The 21,656-nt window shown below is 42.0% G+C and overlaps 1 protein-coding gene across 1 annotated transcript in view; it reads right to left on the bottom strand.

The window, feature by feature from the left end:
• Positions 1 to 21,656, bottom strand: part of slc4a11 (solute carrier family 4 member 11) — a 177,399-nt gene that overhangs the window by 114,386 nt on the left and 41,357 nt on the right. The window contains exon 4 of the mRNA XM_043696795.2: positions 16,755 to 16,798. Within this exon, the coding sequence (XP_043552730.2) occupies positions 16,755 to 16,798 (44 nt within the window). The remainder of the gene's footprint in view (positions 1 to 16,754; positions 16,799 to 21,656) is intronic.

The raw sequence follows: 21,656 nt of genomic DNA, 5'->3' as shown, positions 1-21,656 counted from the left end.
GTAGCAAGGAGTTCCAAAGACTTAACCTCAGAAGAAATTCCTCATCTCAGTCTTAAATTGATGCCCCTTTATTCGGGAACTATACCTTCTAGTCCACAAGGAGAAATATCTCCTCAGCATTTGCCCCTCAAGCCCCTTGAAGAGTCCTTTTTGTTTAAATGAGATCACACCTCATACTTCCAAACTCCAGTGAGTGAACTGAACAGCCTCTAATGAAAAACATTTCCTTTAATAAGTGAGCCAAAAGTGCTCATAGCACACTCAGTCTGGATGTGGATGAACCAGTGTTGAACAGGAGTGGACAAAGTCAGAAGTCTCATGGCACCGAGTTATAGTCCAACAGGCTTATTTGAAATCACAAGCTTTCGGGGCACTGTGCCTTTGTCAGGTGAAGACACTTCACTTCCAAAAGTTTTTGATTTCAAATAAACCTGTTGGACTATAACCCGATGCCACGAGACTGCTGATCTTGTCCATCGAGTCCTACAGATGTGGTCCACCAGCATTTGTATAGTTGCGGTAAAACTTACCGACGTTTATATAGAGTTACAATTAGATAATGTTCAATAGTACATTATTCTCCTAGTCGCTCCAAAATTCTCAGCTTAAATTCAAAAAGGGTCACTGGATTTGAAACTTTACCTCTCCACAGATGTTACCAGACCTGCTGAGTTTCGCCAGCACTTTGTCTTTTTCCAGTTGGTTTACAAGTAGGCACAAGATAGACATCTCTCCTTATGAAGCATTGTACATTACTTGCTGTGGCACAACTATTAGTACATCATCTAACTTAATATACAATGGGAAAATCAAACACTGATTAGATAGTTTAACGTGCTTGTTGTATTTCCAATTAAACTTCACGCGAATAAGACCACAAGACATTGGACCAGGAATAGGCCGCTCAGCTCCTCGAGCCTGCTCAGTCATTCAAAGTGATCATTGTTGATCCAACATTCCAATATCTGCTTTCCTGCGTGAATAATAAGACCATTTGAGACAGGATCAGAATTAGACCATTCGGCCCATCGAGTCAAATTAAGTTGCAATGAAGATAAATTTACATATAGATAGGAAAGGCAAGTGGCTCAAAGCTTGGTAAATGAAGTGTGAGATTATCCATTTTTCTCAGACGAATAGGAAGGCAATTTATTATCGAAGTGGAAAGAAAGGGGAGGCGATGGTCTAGTGGTATTAATCACGGACTGTTAATCCCAAAACCCAGATTCAAATCCCGCCACAGCAGATAGTGGAGTTGGAATTCAATAAAAATCTGGAATTAAGAGTCTAAAGATGACCATTATTGTTTGTCAGAAAAACTCATCTGGTTCACTAATGTCCTTTCGGGAAGGAATTGGTCATCCTTACCTCATCTAGACAAATATGACTGCAGACCAACAGCAATGTGCTTGATTCTTAATTGCACTCTGGCCTATTAGGGACTGGCAATAAATGCTGGCCCAGCTAGCGATGCCCTCATCCGTGAATTAATGAAAATAAATCTTCAAGTGCTTTGGCAGAAGAATCTGGGAGTCCTCGTGCACAAACTGCTATGCATGTAATAAGGAAAGCAAATTGAATTCTGGCATTTATTGCTAAAGTAAGTCTAAAATAAGGGGAGTGCTACTTTGGTGAGACCATATCTGGAGTACTGCGTAAAACTTTGAAGCCCTTGAAGGGGGATACAGCTGTATTGGAGAGCGATCAGAGGAGATTCATTAGATTCATTTTTGAGACAAGGGCTTTAAGAAGAGTGATCGAGCGTTTTGGCCTATACTTCTGGGTGTTTAGGTGAACAAGAGGAAATCAGTTAAGTATATAAAACATTAAAAGTGGATTGACAAAGTAGATGGAGAGAGGATGTTCTTCATATTGGGCAAACTAGAATGAGGCATCATCGATTTAGGATTAGAGTTTACAGATTTAAAACAGATAAGGAGCAATTACTTCTCTCAAAAGGGTTGTGAAACTATAAAATTCACTACCTTGGAGTGCATTGGATGCTGGATCACGGAATAAATTTGAGGAAGAGATAGACAGATTTTTAATTAGTAATGGGTTGAAAGGACTTTGGGGACAGGGCAGAAAAGTGAGTTGATGACATCAGCCATGACAGAACAGACTCAAGGGGCTAAATGGCCTCCTCTTCCTGCAAATTAAGTTCTTACGATCCTCAGGCACATGACCCTACCGAATTTCAGAGATCAGGTCACGTTTTGTGCAATTTCAGGTTTTCTGTTATGGAATGGTGTAGGATTGTGCAGCAGCATTGGGAAGGAGCTGTGAAAGGATAATTAGCCTCCAACACCAAAGTTCATGCACAAAACAGAAACTGTGCAATGTAGTGTGACTCAGTCACCATCAGGGAAACACAGCGGGTCTCAGTTAGAATTAGAACATACATCAACACGGCACAGGAGGACAGGCCCTTTGGCCCGCCATGTCTGTACTAACCATGATGTCATTTTAAACTAACCCCATCTGCCTGCACATGGTCTGTACTCCCTCTAGTCACTGTATCATTTATATTCGTGTTCATCCATTATAGAAAAATGGGAAGACAAGCAGGGTAATGGGACAAAACTGGACGGAGCATTCAAAGTGCCAGCACAAGAACAGAGGAATAAATAGCTTCCTTTAGTGCCATATGGTTCTACAATTCAAATGCTCCTGTTCGTACAGGCAGGGGAACTCTGGCCCAGATTTGCACATTTTTGCATTCATAGCTCGTTTGGAGGTTTCTTTTTCAAAAAAAAAATCAAAACATGCCGTTTCTATTTGCAACAGTCAAGGCTGTATTGCATCCGGATGTAAACAGATTCTGGCACTATCCTCTCACAAATTGCTCAGCAACAATACAAAACCAGTCCTGTTACACACCGCTCTGGTTAACCTCCTTGCACTGATAATAAAATATATTTTAAAAAAGGTCTTTTAATCAGAATTCTCTACAACGGCTTTTAAAATAACTCCTGATTGGAAAATGACTTGCAAGGCCACATATAAGTGGGCATGATATTTACAATCACTAGAAAAGGAGCCATGCTTTAGTACAACTTAAATACACACACAAAAAAAACCTCTCACTCCTTTGACTATTAAGGAAAGTCTCCTATGACATTGAGTAACAATAAGTTGGGCAGTACAATGTCAGGAGATGAAGAGGTCTTATAGGATGGAGATGATGATGTGATGATATTCCAAAAACAATACATAGAAGATTTTGTGCTCGAGGGATGGAACCCTCTGCATGCAAAACTCCTGGGAGATCCCTTAGCATAAGCTCAGAGGATATTAGCAAACCAGAGAGAAAGCCCACTCCCACAGTTTTGCTCCAAGTCAGTTATGGACACAGTATGCCTGAAAAGAGGCCACTACAAAGCAAGTGGATGGCTATAATTATCTACCACTGAGCTCAATGCTTGATAGACCACAGGCTCCGTGTAAAGAAGTTACAACAATCAGATTTGGAAAACCTGCAGTGACAACATACTTCTGGCAACCAAGAATCAAATTAAATGCAAACTCCTGGCTCTCCTCTGTTCTGCCACTCTGCAGCAAATATTTATGGCACAGCATCAAGCAGAATCAAAAGCCAGCATGCCAGCAACACTTATCAGTAGGAGTGTAATTGTTGAAGCAAAAAGAACACAAGAGAAGTCAAAACAACATTTTAAAAATAAAATGCATCAGGAATAGACAACATACATATGATGTGTCATAAGGGGCGTGGGCATTCTTATGTGGGTACCAAAAACTTCAAGACTGGGGGGAGCTGCAAAGACTGTAGAAACTCTTTTCAATCACAACTGAACCCTTTTATTCCCCCAAGCAGTGACAAGGCAAGTCTCAGCGCCCTACACTCTCAATGTAATGTAATTTGATTTTGGCAGTAGTGACTACAATTCACGTTTGCGCACTACACATTTCCAAAACACGAACTCCACACGCCAGTAGCAATCATTCCACCACAGTGCTCCCAGCTGCAGGTTCATGTATCCCAATTACATGAATGATCAGTCACATCGCTCAGAGATGTGGGCAAGTCACTAACTTTGGCTGAAACACCGCTCTCTCTGTTCACTGGGTTTTTATTTTGAGGGACAGCAACACAATGACTTATTCTCTCAGATGTAAAAACAAATCACACCTAGCTTTCAAAAAAAAAGTTATTCCTTAATTTGATCCATGGATCCCTCTTTCAAACAAAACAAATAGGCAAAGTCAGTAAGGTGACTATGATAAAAGGAATGTAGCTTTATTCAGGGACAGTAGAGTGATAGGAGTAAGTGAGGACTGCAGATGTTGGAGATCACAATTGAGAGTGTGTTGCTGGAAAAGCACAGCAGGTCAGGCAGCATCCCAGGAACAGGAGAATTGATGTTTTGGGCATAAGCCCTTCATCAGGAATCCGGGGTAGGATCAGGAGTAGGCCATTCGGCCCCTCAACCCAAATCTGCCTTTCCTACAGAATCATGACTGATCTGACATTTCTCGCCACCACATTCCTGGTTTACTGCCCACAATCCTCAATTCCCCTGCTGATGAAGAATCTATCTCAGCCTTAAATATACACAAGGACACTGTGCCCACAGCTCTGTGGCAAACAGTTCCAAAGACACTCAATCGCTCAAGAGAAATTAATCATCTCAGTCTTAAACTCGCACTCCTTTATTCTGCCATCTGGTCCTAGACTCTCCCACAACAGGAAATCTCCCTTCAGCATTTACCCAGTTGAGCCCCTTAACAATCCTAGACATTTCAATGAGGTCACATCTCATTCTTCTAAACTCCAATGAGAGCCCGAACCCATTTATCCTTTGCTAATAAGACAATTCTTCCATACTGGAGAATCATCCTAGTGAATCTTCTCTAAACTGCTTCCAACGAATGATACATTTCCTTAATTAAGGGGACCAAGATTGCTCACAGTTCTCCAGATGTGGTATCCCCACCACCTTGTATGGTCGCAGTAAGGGTTCCCTACTCTGCTACTCTAACCCCCAAGAAATAAGGGTCAACATTCCATTTGCCTTCCTGATGACCTGCTGTACCAGCGTGCTAGTTTTTTCTGTTCTGTGCACATGTACCCTCAAGTCCCTTTGTCTGTATTTCAATAATACTGTTCATTTTGAAATGAAGAATTGAAGGAAGAGCATCACATTTTCTCACAATATATTTAATGCGCCAATGTTTTGCCCAATCACAAACCATTAATCTCTCTCTGTAAACTGACTCCTCTTGCAACCTTTAGGACAGCACGGTGGCTCAGTGGCTAGCTCTGCTGCTTCACAGCACCAGGGACGTGGGTTCGATACACTTGGGCGACTGCGTCGAGTTTGCAGGCTCTCCCAGTGTCTGCGTGGGTTTCCTCCAGGTGCTCCGGTTTCCTCCCACAGTCCAGGCAGAACAAGTGCCTGGGAAATGAGATCTGTACCATTCAGATCACCCACAGCTGAAGTGTGCTGTGACCAGTGTTCTCGCCAGCTTTCTAACTAGACCAGTAGAGGGGATTTTAAACTGAATAGTGAGGCCGCAAAATTAAACTTGGGACGATGTGGTGAAGGAGTCAAAAGAATCGAGCCAAAGAAAATTACATCATGTATTACTTCAATGTTAAAAATCACACAACACCAGGTTATAGTCCAGCAGAGTTATTTGGAAGCACTAGCTTTTGAAGTGCTGTTTCTTCATCAGGTAGTGACAACTTGGTGTTGTGAGATTTTTAACTTTGTCCACCCCAGTGCAACACCAGCACCTCCACATGTATTACTTCAGAAAGAGAGTGAGTACAAATCAGTACATATGGGCAGAGACACCACAAAAATAATAAAGAAAGGACAAAGCTAAAAATGCTGTATCCGAATGTGCACAGCATTCAAAAACAGAACAAAGTGAACTGTGAGTGCAGATTGAAATAAGTACATTCTGAGAGTTATTGTTGAACAGCCAAAGCCATTGCACGATATGAATCGGGACCGGAATGTCGAAGAGGTAATTAGAACATAGAAAAGTACAGCACAGAACAGGCGCTTAGGCCCACGCTGTTGGAAGGGGGTGAAATTTAGGAAGGCGGCAAAAAACAAATGGTGGAGGGGTGGCTCTGTTACTTTATTAGACAGAGGGATGACCCAAGTTTAGAGAAACAAGACATGGAAACACAGTTTGAAAAGACAAGAGAAGTAATAATGCCACGAAGTCACTTGTGGGAGTGGTGTACAGATCCCATTAACAGTAGCCACATGACAGGAGAGAAAACAAAGAAAGAAATAAAAAGGGAGCTTGTCAGAAAGGCACAATGCTATTCGTGGAGGATTTTAATTTACACCTGACTAGAGAGAGAGAAAAAAAAAAATCAAATAGTAAATGTAGCCGAGGTGAGGAGTTTGTAGGTTGTCCTCAGGGTAACTTTGTTGAACAGTACATTCTGGAGACAGAGTCTTAGAGGTCTACATGGAAACAGGTCCTTCAGCACAACATGCCCATACCACCCAGTTTTCACAATCTAAACTAATCCCACTTCCCTCCATAACTCTCTCATCTATTTACCTGTCTAAATGTTTCTTAAAATGACAAACTTGTACTCTCTTCCAGCACAATCTCTGGCAACCTGTTCCAGACACATACCACCCTCTGAAAAAACAAAATTGCCTCTCTGGACCCTTTTGTGTATCTCTCCCCTCAAACCTATGCCCTCTAGTTTTAGACCCTCCTACCATGGGGAAAAGCTGTCTGCTTTCCACTTGATCTACGTCTCCCGTGATTTTATACACATCTAAAAAGCTCACCCCTCGGTCTCCTACACTCCAAGGAAAGGTGTCACAGCCTATCCAACCTCTCCTTATAACCCAAACCTTACAGTCCAGGTAGCATCCGAGTAAATCTTTTCAGCACTCCTTCTAGTTTAATATTATCGAGTTTAATAAGAGAGAGGTGGCTATATTGGAGCTGATACTGTGTAAGGGGGTAGGATTAACAAATGCGCTCAGTGAGGGAGACCCTGACATTGCGGTATCAATAGTATGACAGTAAAATTCAATCTCAGTTTGAAGGAAAAAGAAATTGGCTTCAGGTTTTTTTCTTCAAAAAAAAAAGGCAATTATGATGCCATGAAAGCAGAACTGGCTAAAGTGGATTGGCAAATTACGTTATAGAATACGTCAATAGAGATGCATAGGTCAATAGTGGCAGGGATTCAAGGGACGTTTCAGAATATACAGAACGGATCTACTTCAACGAGGAAGAAAAATTCCAAACGAACATACCCATCCTCTGTAGTTAATTACAATGTTAAGATTTTAAGCCAAAAGAGAAAATGCTGGAAAATCTCAGCAGGTCTGGCAGCATCTGTAAGAAGAGAAAAGAGCTGACGTTTTGAGTCTAACTGACCCTTTGTCAAAGCTCAGACCTGCTGAGATTTTCCAGCATTTTCTCTTTTGGTTTCAGATTCCAGCATCCGCAGTAATTTGTTTTTACTTTTTAAGATTTTAAGTTTGAGATAATGTATACAATGATATAGAGCAGGTGGCAAGTCTGACACTAGACAGACTATGAAACGAAAAGCAAAAGAATTACCAAAAATATTACTGAAGAGGAAGAATTATTAAGAGTATGAAAGAAAGAAAACCAAAAATGTAAACAAAGATTGTAGATACTTAGATAATTTTAAGCAAAGAAGTAAATTCACAAAAATGAGCACAGATCCATCAGAAAGAAAGCCCAGAGATTCAATAATAAATTATAGTTTAATTTGAATTTTTAAGAGAAAGCAGGTGAATTGAACAGATATTCTTCAATCTTCTGTCAAAATACAATGCTCCCAATTTATTATTTTCAATGTTTTGTTCACCTGATGATAACAACTTCTACCTTGCAGTTTTCAAAGGCAGAGAGGAAAGCGATAGTCCAGCAATACTAACACTAGGCTGTTAATTCAGTGACCCAGGTCATGTGCTGGGGACTTGGGTTCAAATCCCAAAACAAAACACACAAAAAAAAAATCTGGAATTAAGACTCAATGTTAACCATGAATCACTGGTTTGGGAAAACCCATCTGGTTCACTAATGTCCTTTAGGAAAGGAAACTGCCATTCTTATTTGGTCCAGCCTATGTGTGACTCGACACCCACAGCAATAGTGAGATGTACAAAACTCCAGAGGCTTCAGTTAGACCATGCATCCCCATTGCAGTCAGTACTTCTTTCAAAAGTGTTTTGAAGAAACACTTTCTCCTTGAGCTGATCACACTGCAGAAATGCAATTTTAACATCAATTTATCTTTGTTCCCCACTATCTTTTGCTAACAAAGCCAAATGAAAATCTTCAAAGTTGCTTTACATGTGAAATTATTCTTCTTTCTTGGTCCCCCAATTTTTCTTCAAAACTCAAGTCACGAGGAAAAGTGTAAAAATGATTCATTCCAAAATATTGTAAAAGCTATCAGTAGTTAAAGTTAATAAGGCACTGGGACCAGATGAGGTACATCCAAATGATATTAAGGAAGAGAGAGTAGAAATTGCAGAGGTACCGACAATAAGCTTCCAACTTCCCCTGGAATCAGGGATGGCTCCAAATGATTTGATTCACTGTTGTCACATATTTCCAGGTACAGTGAAACGTTTTGTTTTGCATGCAGCACAGGCAGACCACACCATACAAACTGCCTTGGGGGTAATAGAACAGTGTGAGGAATACAACATTACAGCTGCAGAAAAGGTACACCGAGAGAGATCAACATTAAATTTAAAATTCGAGGCACCCATTCAGACATCTAATAACAGCAGGGAAGAAGCGATTCTTGAATCTCTGTTGGCAACATTTGAATCTTCTGCCTGACAGAAGAGGTTATAAGAGAATATAACCGGGGTGGGAGGGGTCTTTTATGATGTCGGCTGCCTTTTCGAGGCAATGAGAAGTGTACGTGGAGTCAAAGCATGGAAGGCTGGCTTGTGAGATGGACTGGGCTGTGCTCACAACTTTCTGTTATCCCTTACGTTTTTGGGTAAAGCCATTTTCCACACCCAAGCTGTGACGCATCCGGAAACATGGCACTATTGCACAGAAAAGGTTGTGAAGATCAGCCCACCAATTACTCATAGCAGTGTGGTTGACGCTTAACTGGGCAAAAAAGTGCAGACTGCAGATGCTGGAAAAGCACAGCAGGCCAGGCAGCATCCGAGGAGTAGGAAAATCGACATTTTGGGCTAAAACCCTTCATCAGGACTGAAGGCCTGGTGAAGATGAGATGTTGGGGGCTGGGGAAACATAAATCTCAGTCCTGATGAAGGGCTTTTGCCCGAAAGATCGATTTTCCTACTCCTCAGATGCTGCCTGACCTGCTGTGCATTTCCAGCACCACACTAATCTTGACGCTTAACTGCCCTCTTGGCAATTAGAAATGAATACAAAATGCTGGCCTAGCCAGTGACACCTATAGCCTCACGAACAAATAAAAGCATTTCAAAAACAATTACTTGAGGTAGAATTAGTGATCACCCAAAAAGATGAGTGTCGATTTGGAAGTGTCAACATGGATTTGTCAAGGAAAAGAAAAATGTCTAACTAAAGTGGGAGTTTGTTTTTGAAGATTTAATAGAGGTAGCAAGTTTGTCCAAAAACATATTTGATACACAGTGTCACACAATAGACCAGGAAGGAAAGTTACAGATCATGGAATAAAAGGGACAGTAGCAACATGGATGTAAAATTGGCCGAGTGAAAGGAATCACCAACCATTACACAAGTATTTTTCAAGGTAGAAGGAGTTCGTCAAGGCTCACTATAGGGACCCTTGCCTCACAGCCAGTTAGCAAATTACCTTTTTGATACAATTTATCCAAAGTTAATACTTCACCCAAAGCTTCATCCAGCTCAACGTCAAAAATAAAATCCTAAAACTGATAAAAATTAGAAATTCTAAAAGATTTAACTAAAGGTACTACCTTCACTGAATCCCTCACTGACCAGGAACACAACTGGTCTCGCCATATAAATAAAGTGGCGACTAGAGCTGGTCAGAGGAGAGGAATACCATAACAAGTAACTCCACTCCTGACCCTCTAAAGCTTGCCCAGCATTTACAGAGTTAGGACTGTGATGGAATACCCTCCATTTGCGTGAATGGATGCAGCTCCAACAAGGAGAAAGTGAGGGCTGCAGATGCTGGAGATCAGAGCTGAAAATGTGTTGCTGGAAAAGCGCAGCAAGCGAAGAAGGGCTTATGCCCGAAACGTCAATTCTCCTGTTCCTCGGATGCTGCCTGATTTGCTGCACTTTTCCAGCAACACATTTTCAGCTCTGCAACTCCAACAACCCAAGGAACTCCAAACTGGACAAAGCAACTTGCTCAATTGGCACCACATCCACTCCCTCCACCACTGATGCGCAGTAGCAAAAATGCGTACCACCTAGAAGATGTACTTCAGAAATTCACAAAGATCTTCACACAGCATCTTCCAAACTCTGAACCACTACCATCAAGAAGACCAAGGACAGGAGATATGTAGGAATACCATCCTCTAAGTTCAGACAGGCCACACCATCCTGACTAGAAAATACATCAGGAGAAAGTGAGGATTGCAGATGCTGGAGATCAGAATCGAGAGTGTCATGCTGGAAAAGCACAGCCGATCTAGCAGCATCCGAGGAGCAGGAGAATCAATGTTTCAGGCATAAGCTCTTCGTCAGGGATGAGGCTTGTGGGCTGAGAGATAAATGGGAGGGGGATGGGAGGGACAGGTAGCTAAGAGTGCAATGGGTAGATGAAGATGGGGGAGTAGGTGATAGGTTGGAGCAGATAGATGGGAAAGATGATGGGACAGGTCAAGAGGGTAGTGCCATGTTGGAGACTTGGGACTGCGAGGGGAAAATGAGGAAACTGGTGGAATCCACATTAATCCCGTGTGGTTGCAGGGTCCCAAGGTGGAAGACGAGGCATTCTTTCTCCAGGCATCAGGTGGTTAGGGTTTGGCGATGGAGGAGGCTCAGAACCTGCATGTCCTTGGTGGAGTGGGAGGGGGAATTAAAGTGTTCAGCCATGGGGCGATGGGGTTGGTTGGTGCAGGTGTCCCAGAGATGTTCTTGGAAATGATCCACAAGGTGGTGTCCACAGCAGGTGCAACGGATACAGTAGATGACGTGTGTGGAAGTACAGGTAAACTTCTGCCGGATATGGAAGGATCCTTTGGAGCCTTGGGTGGAGGCGAGGGGGAAGTGTGGGCGTATATTTTCCGCTTCTTGCAATGGCAGGGGAAGGTGCCGGGAGTTGGGCGAGAGCCAGTGGGGGGCATGGATCTGACAAGGGAGTTGCAGAGGGAATGGTCTCCCTGAAACACCGATAGGGGTGGGGAGGGAAATATATCCCTCGTGGTGGGGTCAGTTCATAAGTGGCAGAGGATGATGCAATGTATCTGGAGGTTTGTGGAGTGGAAGGCGAGGACTGGGATGTGGTGGGCGGGGGGTAGGATGGGTTGGGTTGGAAGGGGTAGGATTCAAGGGCAGAAGTGCGGGAAGTGGAGGCGATGCACTGGAGGGCATCGTCAACCACGTGGGAGGAGAAATTGTGGTCTTTGAAGAAGTAGACCATCTGGGATTTTCTATAGTGAAATCCTGGTAACCGATGTAGCAGAGGTGGAGTAATTGGGAATAATGAATGGCATTTTTACAGGAGGCAGGGTGGGAGGAGGTGTAGTCCAGTTAGCTGTGAGAGTCAGTGGGTTTGTAGTAGTTGTCTATGATTAGTCTATTGCCAGAGATGGAGTTGAGGGGGGTGAGGTGTCCGAGATGATATAAACGAATTTGAGGTTGAGGTGAAAGGTGTTAGTGAAGTAGACGAGCTGTTTAACCTCCTAGTGGGAGCATGAGGTAGAGCCAATACAGCCATCGATGTCTCAGAGGAAAAGGTGGGGAATGGTGCCGATGTAGCTGCGGAAGATGGACTGTTCCATGTACCCGACAAAGAGGCAGGCACAGCTGGGGCCCATGCGGGTGCCCATGGCTACCCCTTTGGTTTGGAGGAAGTGGGAGGATTGGAAAGAGAAGTTGTACAAGGAGAAGAAAATAGATCACCTTTTCTTCTCTTTTGCTGGGTCAAAATCCAGGAATTCCTGTCCCAAACGCATTGTGGGTCAACCAATAGCACATGAACTGCAGTCGTTCAAGAAGGCAGCTCACTAGCACCTTCTCAAGGGCAACTAGGGACAGGCAATAAACATTGGCCAGCCAGATAACATCCATGCCCCACAAAGTGAATTAAAAAGATTCTTATCTGGTTTTGGTAGCAAAAGATCCAAGACCATACCTAGTTAATTAGTGCATACTCCATGGCAACCCATCTATCAGAGTCCATTTGTTGACCGATTAGCAGTTTCATCTTGTATTCTTATATTGCATAAATTTTGATTTCCCTTTAAGAACTGTATTCTTACAAATTGTCTGGCATTTATCAGGACAAAAGGCTTTGAAAAAAATGCATCTCTTCTCAGCAATACTCAAATAAACATTTTAAATACACTGTATTTGGAGGAGAGGTGCTGGTACCCACATGCAAAAATCCTTAAAACTGGAAACAGGGAAACTTGATAAAGGTATCTAAAGTAAGGCACATTGGTCATTAGACTTTATAAATAAAAAGGAAAAGGACTAGGAAAGATAAAAAAAAAAGCACATTAGATCTCCAAACCGCTGATTATATTTTAATTAGATTTTATGAAAAATTTTAGGTAGCAGGATTCAAAAGGGGGAATTTTAACAGGACAATAATAGGGATAAGGAACACAATCAGAAAAGGTAGGGCTACCCTCCTTGAAAGAGAGTGAAGACAGTGAAAAGGAGAATTGATGTAGTGGTTTAAAAATCAGGAAGGAGTTTATATAGAGTTAATAAACAAATTGCTTCCAAATGCCAAGGGGTCATTATAAAGTTTAAAGCCAATTGGCAAAGAAACCAAAAGTTAAGAGGAAAAACATGTACGGTTTGAATTAAAAATGCACTACTTGAAGGGATATTGGATACAGATTCGATTGTAACCATTAAAGATATTTCATTAAAGTGTCATTTTGACAAGCCAAATGAATGGAAGGTGCAGTTAATGTGGATAAATATGAAGCTAGCTACTTTGATAGCAAAAAACAGGAAAGGCAGATTATTACCTGAAAGGCTATAAATTGAGAGTGGGAAATATGAAAATGGGACCTGATGTCCACATACCAGTCACTAAAAGCAAGCATGTAGATACAGCGGGAGGTGATGACAGGAAATGGTATGCTGACCTTAATAAATTTAAAACAGGAAGCGTCGGTTTTGCCTAGGCCATTTCTGAGTTTACCATTATTATCTTGCTGTTTTCATCCTCTAAGACCCAATATTTAACTTTAACATTCTTTTACTTTTTGTCTTCTGGGAGAAATGTTATTTATCAATTCTTACGCTCTCACTCATTTTTCTTCATAGCCATTTTGAGGAATACAAGATAATGAGAGGCATAGATAGAGTCGATAGCCAGAGAGTATTTCCCAGGGCAGAAATGGCTAACACAAGGGGTCATAGTTTTAAGCTGGTTGGAGGAAAGTATAGAGGGGATGTCAGAGGCGGGTTCTTTACACAGAGAGTTGTGAGAGCATAGAATGCGCTGCCAGCAGCAGTTGTGGAAGCGAGGTCATTGGGGGCATTTAAGAGACTGCTGGACATGCATATGGTCCCAGAAATTTGAAGGTGCATACATGAGGATCAATGGTCGGCACAACATCGTGGGCTGAAGGGCCTGTTCTGTGCTGTACTGTTCTATGTTCTATAATGACAGGACTCAAATGCAGGAAGCAGGGGTGTCTTGCTACAATTAAACAGGCCCTGGGATTTTGCGCAGTTTTGGTCTTATCAGAGGAAGAATATTCTTACTAAAGAGGGAGTGCAGTGAAGGATTGCAGTGACAGGATTGACATACGAGGATTATAATCAGAGTTAAAGAGAATGAGGGGACAATCTCAGCAACCTACAAACTTCTAACAGGGTGGACTCAGGAAGGATGTTTACAATGACCAAGATGTCAAAAACTAGGAGTCACAGTCCAAGGATACAGGGTAGACCACTGAGGAATAAGTTGAGCAGATATTTCTTCAGAGAGAGAGAGAGAGAGAGTGGTGAGCCTGTGGAATTCATTACCACAGAAAATGTTGCACTGGAAGAATATAGCGCTTGGAGCTAAAGGGGTCAAAAAAGGTTGTGGGAGAGAAAAGCAGGAACAAGCTGTTGAGTTGGATGATCAGCCATGATCACAATGAATAGCAAAGCAGGCCCAAAGAGCTGAATGGCCTACTCCCATTCCAAGTTTCTATATAAATAAAGAAAGGAAATTGAAAAAAAATACTCAATGGATTTAAAAAGAAAATAATTTAAGAGTGGGACTAACTTGATTGCTCTCAAAACAATGGTACAAATTGGAGGATCTGAATATCATCTTTGTGTTGTACTGTAGTTATTTCATTAGATTAAATTAGATTAGATTCCCTACAGTGTGGAAACAGGCCCTTCGGCCCAGCAAATCCACACCAACCCTCCGAAGAGTAACCCACCCAGTCCCATTTTCCTCTGACTAATGCACCTAACACTACGGGCAATTTAGCATGGCCAATTCACCTGACTTGCACATCTTTGGACTCTGGGAGGAAACCCATGCAGACACAGGGAGAATGTCTGTGTGGAGTTTGCACAGTCACCCAAGGCTGGAATCGAACCTGGGACCCTGGTGCTGTGAGGCTGCAGTGCTAACCTCTGAGCCACAGTGATGACCTAGTTCACTGATGGGGTTTGCAGTGTAATGTTGAGGGGTTATATACCACTGCCTAGCTTCCTTTCCCATTAAATCAACCACTTTCTAAGTCACTACATTATTGCTTGGTGATGCTTGACACTTCAGCAGGCACGAGCAGCAGACAGAGGAGCACATCTATGACACCACAGGGCAGCTTTTAGCATCCCCAGCAGCTGCACAGACCATGCCTTCCTTCCATTTGTCCTTTAGCCTTGCACCAGAGCTTCTGACATGATGTGATGGATGTTTTGACAGGATCTCATTACCACCAGTGGGAATAGAGGAAATTACCTAACTGCCCAAAATAAGTCATGATTTGGAGGAGCCGACGTTGGACTGGAGTGTACAACGTTAAAAAAAAAAAATCACACAACACTAGGTTATAGTCCAACAGGTTTATTTGGAAGCACTGTTCCTTTGTCAGCTGGTTATGGAATATAAGATTATAGGACACCACCTGATGAAGGAGCAGCGCTCCGAAAGCTAGTGCTTTCAAATAAACCTGTTGGACTATAACCTGGTGCTGAGATTTTTAGCCCAAATCTGGAATATTATGTGCAATTCTGGTCTCCTTCTACTGGAAAGATGTTGTGAAAATTGAAAGTGTTCAGAAAAGATTTACAAAGATGTTGCCAGGGTTGGAGGATTTGAGTTATAGGGAGAGGCTGAAAAGGTTGAGGCTGTTTTCCCTGGAGTGTCTGAGACTGAGGGGTGACCTTGTAGAGGTTTTCAAAATTATGAGGGGCAAGGATTGGGTAAATAGGCAAAGTCTTTTCCCTGGGGTCGGGGAGTCCAGAACTAGAGGGCATAGGTTTAGGGTGAGAGGGGAAAGATATAAAAGAGACCTAAGGGGCAACCTTTTCATGCAGAGTGTGGTACATGTATAGAATGAGCTGCCAGAGGATGTGGTGGAGGCTGGTACAATTGCAACACTTAAGAAGCATTTGGATGGGTATATGAATAGGAAGGGTTTGGAGGGATATGGGCCCGGGTGCTGGCAGGTGGGACTAGATTGAATTGGGATATCTGGTCGGCATAGTTGGACTGAAGGGTCTGTTTCCGTGCTGTACATCTCTGTGACTCTATAATCCACTGGCAGCAGGGCCAGTCACCACATGACACAGCGTGAAACTAATTGGGAAAAGCAATGGAAAAGAGCCAAGTTTATTTTGTTTTGAAGTTGATCTGGAATGCTCAAAGTGGTGGAAGCAGATGCATTTCAAGAAGAGAGCTGAATATATATTTGAAAAAAGGGGGTGAAAAGAAATCTTGCAGAAAAAGGACAGGCAAGTGGGACTAAATGATCTTATTAAAAACAAAAAAAAGTTTACAATTGGGCATCATTGAATCATTATTGCACAGGAGAACACCCATTTCAACTGGTTATGTTCAAACTGTCAAATAATTTTCGCTTAGCATTCAACTGACATTTCATACACCAACTGTTATAACGTAGACCACAGCATTTATACACATTAGACCCTACATTAGGCAGTCAGCAGATTGTGAACAGGTTCTGTTCTGGATTCCATTTCATCGCACAATGCAGGACAATATTTTTAAAAAAGGATCAATTGAAAATGTGAAACAACTGCAGATGCTGCAAATCAGAAGCTAAAATGGAAATTGCTGAAAAAAAAACTCAGCAGGTCTGGCAGCACATGTGGAACTGAGGAAGCGTCACTCAACCTGAAACATTAACAGATTTCTCTCCACAGGTGCTGTCAGACCTGCTGAGCTTTTCCAGCAATTTCCATTTTTGTTAAAAAAGCAATTCATAAGTACAGGAAATATTTGTACATCAGATCTTTGGAATGACATACCTATACGAGATCACATTTGTAGGCATAATCATTAAGTCCGACACGCCCTATACAGATTATAATGGAATAAAAAAAATGATTCCATCATGTTAATTTGGATAGCAAAAAAACAAAAAGTCACTTACTTTTCTGGAAGTATGCAGCAAGACACATCCTGCATTGTCGTTCTCTGTAAGAGTAAAAGGATTGCAGATTATTAAACACGGAAACATTTTTGGGTTGGTGGAAGGATTAGATTTTTCATCATAACCTGTGGAAAATTAGTATTTTGAAAATATCAGTTCACCAGATTTAGTATTGGAGATGGAAAACTCTTCATTTCAGTCTCAGAAATCCTCTCGGGAGGTTAGCACTAGTATTTGGATATCAGTAATGTACCTACTGTTCTCTGTTCCTCCTGCATCCTTCGATTACTTTTCATGTTAGCAGCTACATGTGGATTTATTAGTTTAATCTTCATGATCTTGGCAAAATTTATAGCATTAAAATTTATGTATTTGTAACAATCTGGTTAGGCTATCTAGACAAACCAACACAATCTTGACTTCTGTGACTTCTTCACTCACTGAAAGCAAAAACAGTTTGTAATCTTCGAATTACCCTTCACCATACATTAGACAAAGCACTCCTACACATTGTTACAAAATAACTATATCTACATGAGATCTAAACACTGAATTTAGTCAAAAGACAGCATCTTCTATATCCTTGAGAATTCCCCTACTATGCTAGCCAATCAGAGCACTTATACTTCATCTGCGTTAGCCCAGAGCCTTTTTCTAATGGCTCTGGATCACATGCAGGGCAGACCAATCAAGGATGGCAGATTTCTCTTCCTAAATGACATTAAGCTAACAAATCTTTTGACAATTGACAGTGATTACATAATGCCATTAGGCTTGCTTTTTATTTCATCTGCCATGGGATTCATACCCATATCTGCAGATCATTAGCCTTGGGTTTTGGATTGCTAGTCCAATGACATTCCCCTATGCTACGACACAGTCGCTACAAGCAAAGCTCGACACATCAGAATAGATCGGATTTTATCCTACCCCTTAACCTCACTGAGACAGTGAGCTGCAGTTTACACAGACTACAGGACAGTACAACAATTCAACAGAAGTTCTGTCAAAAATAACTTGCTCCTCTGCAATTTCCAACTCTTAAGCAATCATAACCACCTGGTTCACTAATGACCTTTAAAAGGAAGGAAATCCGCCCATCTTATCAGGTCTGGCTTTGACATAACTTCAACAACGTCATTGATTCTCAACTACCCGGTAAAATAGACAAGCAAACCACTCCAATTCATGGGCAGTTAGGAACAGGCAAGAAACATTAGTCCTGCCAGCGACATCCAAATTCTATGACAGAAGAAGAAACAAATAGAAAGACGTTGGGAGGACTAAAGTATTGTCCCAACATATTGTCTCCAGGTCAGGGCAATGGAATTCCCAATTCAATACCATCACCATAAACACTAGAATTAATAAAAAGGAGAATACCGACCAAGCCTCTCGAGTTGAGTTTCTCCAACATTTGTCTGTCTTTCTCAGGATGAGTAGCGATGAGCAACATATACTATCTTTCCAGTATGCCAGAAATATTTAATGAATAACTTTATAAGGAAGCGCCACATTGCAGGAATATGGTACAGAGTAGGAAAAAGGGGAGTTTAAGTTAAAATAAACACATGATCTTATTCAATAGCAAAGCAAACTCAAGAAGCCAGGTATTTCTTACAGCCTTCTTAAGCTGCAATGTGATAGAGAAAAGGATAATTTGCTTTAGTGGGTATAGGCAGAAATGTGTGTGTTGGCTAGGACACTTGGAGAACTTCCCCTCTTCCACAATGAACTGTGTCCCAGGTACTCAAACTGCTGCGGGGTCCATTTAAACATGATTGAGTGCTCACATCCCACCCCACGTGCCACCAAAGCCTGGGCACTTATTCAAAACAGGGCAGCAGTTTTCAAACAACCTGCCTCAAGGTCAACATCACCCTTGCATAAACAAATCAGACAACTTTAATAAACATATGAACAGTCAATCAATGAGACATTCTTCCAGAAGGAAATGGTTACCAATCCAGAGTGCACTGATATCAAAGTTTTAAAATAGGTTATCCGATGTAGATTGTGGGTTAGCATTGTGTCCACAGACATAAAAAGACCTGAAGAGTCAATATAAGGAAATGCAGCTCCATTGTGTGCAGAATTATCCCCACTCACCAGAGACCTATTGTCTATAGTAGTACTCTCGGAGGGATTCCAAGGCGCCACTTCCAGTGAGCTTCACCCATAGCCCCATTCTGTAATCAACAAACAAGACTCTCTACATAGCCCCAAAGAACAATGGCTCATACAACACATGGAGGCTTCATTCCAATGGGATTTGTTCAGAAAGTCAGAAGGATGTCAGAGCATTCTTCATTCTCTGGGGTTTGCAATTTACTTTAAATTGTTTAAATATATAGTTTTCATTGAATAGTCCTTTTAATGAGAGAGAGAGAGAGAGCACACGAGAGAGCGATCAACTCATCAAGCTCACTGTTTATAATAGACTTTGACCCATTGATTGTTTTAATACTTACCCCGGTCTGTCAGTTTCTTATGCTGTTTGGTACAAATAGTCCTGTATTGTAGTTTCACCAGATGGACATCTCATTTTCAGGTATGCCTGGTTCTGCTCCTGGCATGCCTCCTGCACTCTTCATTAAAACAGGGTTGATCCCTGGCTTGATGGTAATGGTTGAGTAGGCAATGTATCAGGCCATGAGGTTGCAGGTTATGATGGAGTACAATTCTGTTAATGATCGTCCATAATGCCTTAGGATGTCCAATCTTGCTTTTCTAGATCTGTTTGAAGTCTATCCCAATCAGCACAATGGTAGCACCACACAACATGATGGAGGACATTCTCAATGTGAAGACAGATCACTTCTACCAATACCATCTTGGGCAGATACATCAGTGGTTAGGCAGATTGGGGAGGATGAGGTCGACTAGGCTGGTCCCTCATCACCAATCCAGGAGCTACATCCTTCAGGATCCTACCAGTCCTATCAGTAATCGTGCTGCCAGCCAGACACTGTGGTGGACATTGAAGGTACTCTAGGTGGAGGTCTTCAAAGTACTTTCACAAAGGGTAGAAAGGGCAAACTAATGTCCAACATGAAGGAGTATGGATTTACCAGATAAAGCTGATTGGTACATGGTGAATCTTTGGCCCTGTTGACCTGATGTCAAACAGTTCATACAGTCTAAGCTCAAATATTGGGGGCTCCCAAGGGAATTCCCTCCAACTGTATGCCACGGTGCCTCCACCTCTGCTGGATCTGCCAATGGACAGGACATATCCAAGGATGGTGACATTCCAGTCTGCGACATTGTGTGGAAGGTATGATTCCATGCATTTGACTATATCAGTTTGTTGCTTGACTAATCTGACAGCTTTCCCACTCTTGGTTATGGTGTAACTGCATACATGGTTAGCTAGGCTCCAGCTGAAGTACTAGAAGAAAGTGAGGACTGCAGATGCTAGAGAGAGTCAAAAAGGGTAGCGCTGGAAAAGCACAGTAGGTCAGGCAGCACCCGAGGAGCAGGAGAGTCAACGTTTGGTCATAATGAAGAGCTTGTGCCCAAATTGTAGACTCTCCTGCTCCTCGGATGCTGCCTGACCTGCTGGATTTTTCCAGCGCCACCCTTTTTGACCCCAGCTGGAGTACGGTGTGTTGTTCTGGTCACCGCACTGTAGGAGGGATGCAATTGAAAGAGAGTAAGTTCACCAGAATAGTGCCTGGGTTGGAGTGTTATAGGCTGGGGCTATTTTCTATAGGGCAGAGAAGGCTGAAGAGAGACCAGATTGAGGATTATAAAGGGGCATAGATGGGGTAAGTTGGAAAGAACTCTTCCTCTTTGCGGAAGGGCTAATAATCAGGGGTCATAGATTTAACGAAAGGGTAGGAAGTTTAGAGGGATTGAAGTAAAATGTTTGCACCTAGAGAGTGCAAACTCGCTATCTGAAAAGGGTGGTAAAGATGGCAACCTTCACAGCACTGAAACACTGTAGCACACAAGGGTATGAGCCCAGTGCTGGGAAATGGGATTGGACTAGATCAGCACTTGATGACAGTTGTGAAGATGTGGGTGTACTTTTACGGGAGCTAGAAGCAGCAGAACCACTGGACAGTATCAAGTGTTCTCAATGAGGCAACAATGTATGTAACATGGGGTTGAACAACTCGAGTAGTTCATTGCCTGGAGACAAAAACCAAATTCAAATCCGGCCAATCAGCTTAAATTATTCCCTGGTAAAAATACCAATTTCCAATCAAGTTTGAATTGAGTATATTGACAATCTTAAAAGCCAATGACACAATCCAATGCCCTGGGGTACAAGCATGGGGGAGAAATTCAACAGTTGAGAGAGAACTGCTGCAGTCTAGCACGTAAACAGACTGCTTGAAAATAGCTCTCTCTTAAAAGTACCTTTTCGATCAGTAACCTGTGACACAGAAATTCCTAACAAGGAAAAAAGAAGACACAGGAAGATCCAAAGACAAGAACCTACAGCTGCCTGGTTTTGAGATAAGAAGTGTTGTGTTGTAAATTTTAATTGGGAGTTTTATCGGACTAGTATTACAGAAGAAAAGCTAGAAGATAGGTTTGAGAAAGAAATTGTAAATAGCGATTTGTTAATTATTCTGTTATACTTTAAGAAATAAAGGTGTTAATGTTTCCTTTACATAGTTCTTGGTCACTCGAATGTTTACAGATTACTGCATGGGACAAATCTTTTCTGTGTTGCTGGTTTTAAATTAAGCAGGAGGGTTTACCCAGTGTCGTAACAATGATTGGCACAGACAATAGTTTCACGATCATTAGACTTCTAACTAACTCCAAAATTTATTTTAAAATTCAAATTCCTCAATGGCACTCAAACCTTAGAACATTGCCTGAGTCTCTAGGTTAATAGTCCAGCAACAATTCCACAACAATTAGTGGGCGGCACGGTGGCACAGT

Source organism: Chiloscyllium plagiosum, unplaced genomic scaffold (assembly GCF_037043375.1).
Source record: "Chiloscyllium plagiosum isolate Xiang-an unplaced genomic scaffold, Cpla_swu_hap1 HiC_scaffold_1, whole genome shotgun sequence".
Classification (NCBI taxonomy): Eukaryota; Metazoa; Chordata; class Chondrichthyes; order Orectolobiformes; family Hemiscylliidae; genus Chiloscyllium; species Chiloscyllium plagiosum.
This window is presented reverse-complemented; position numbering and strand designations above follow the sequence as displayed.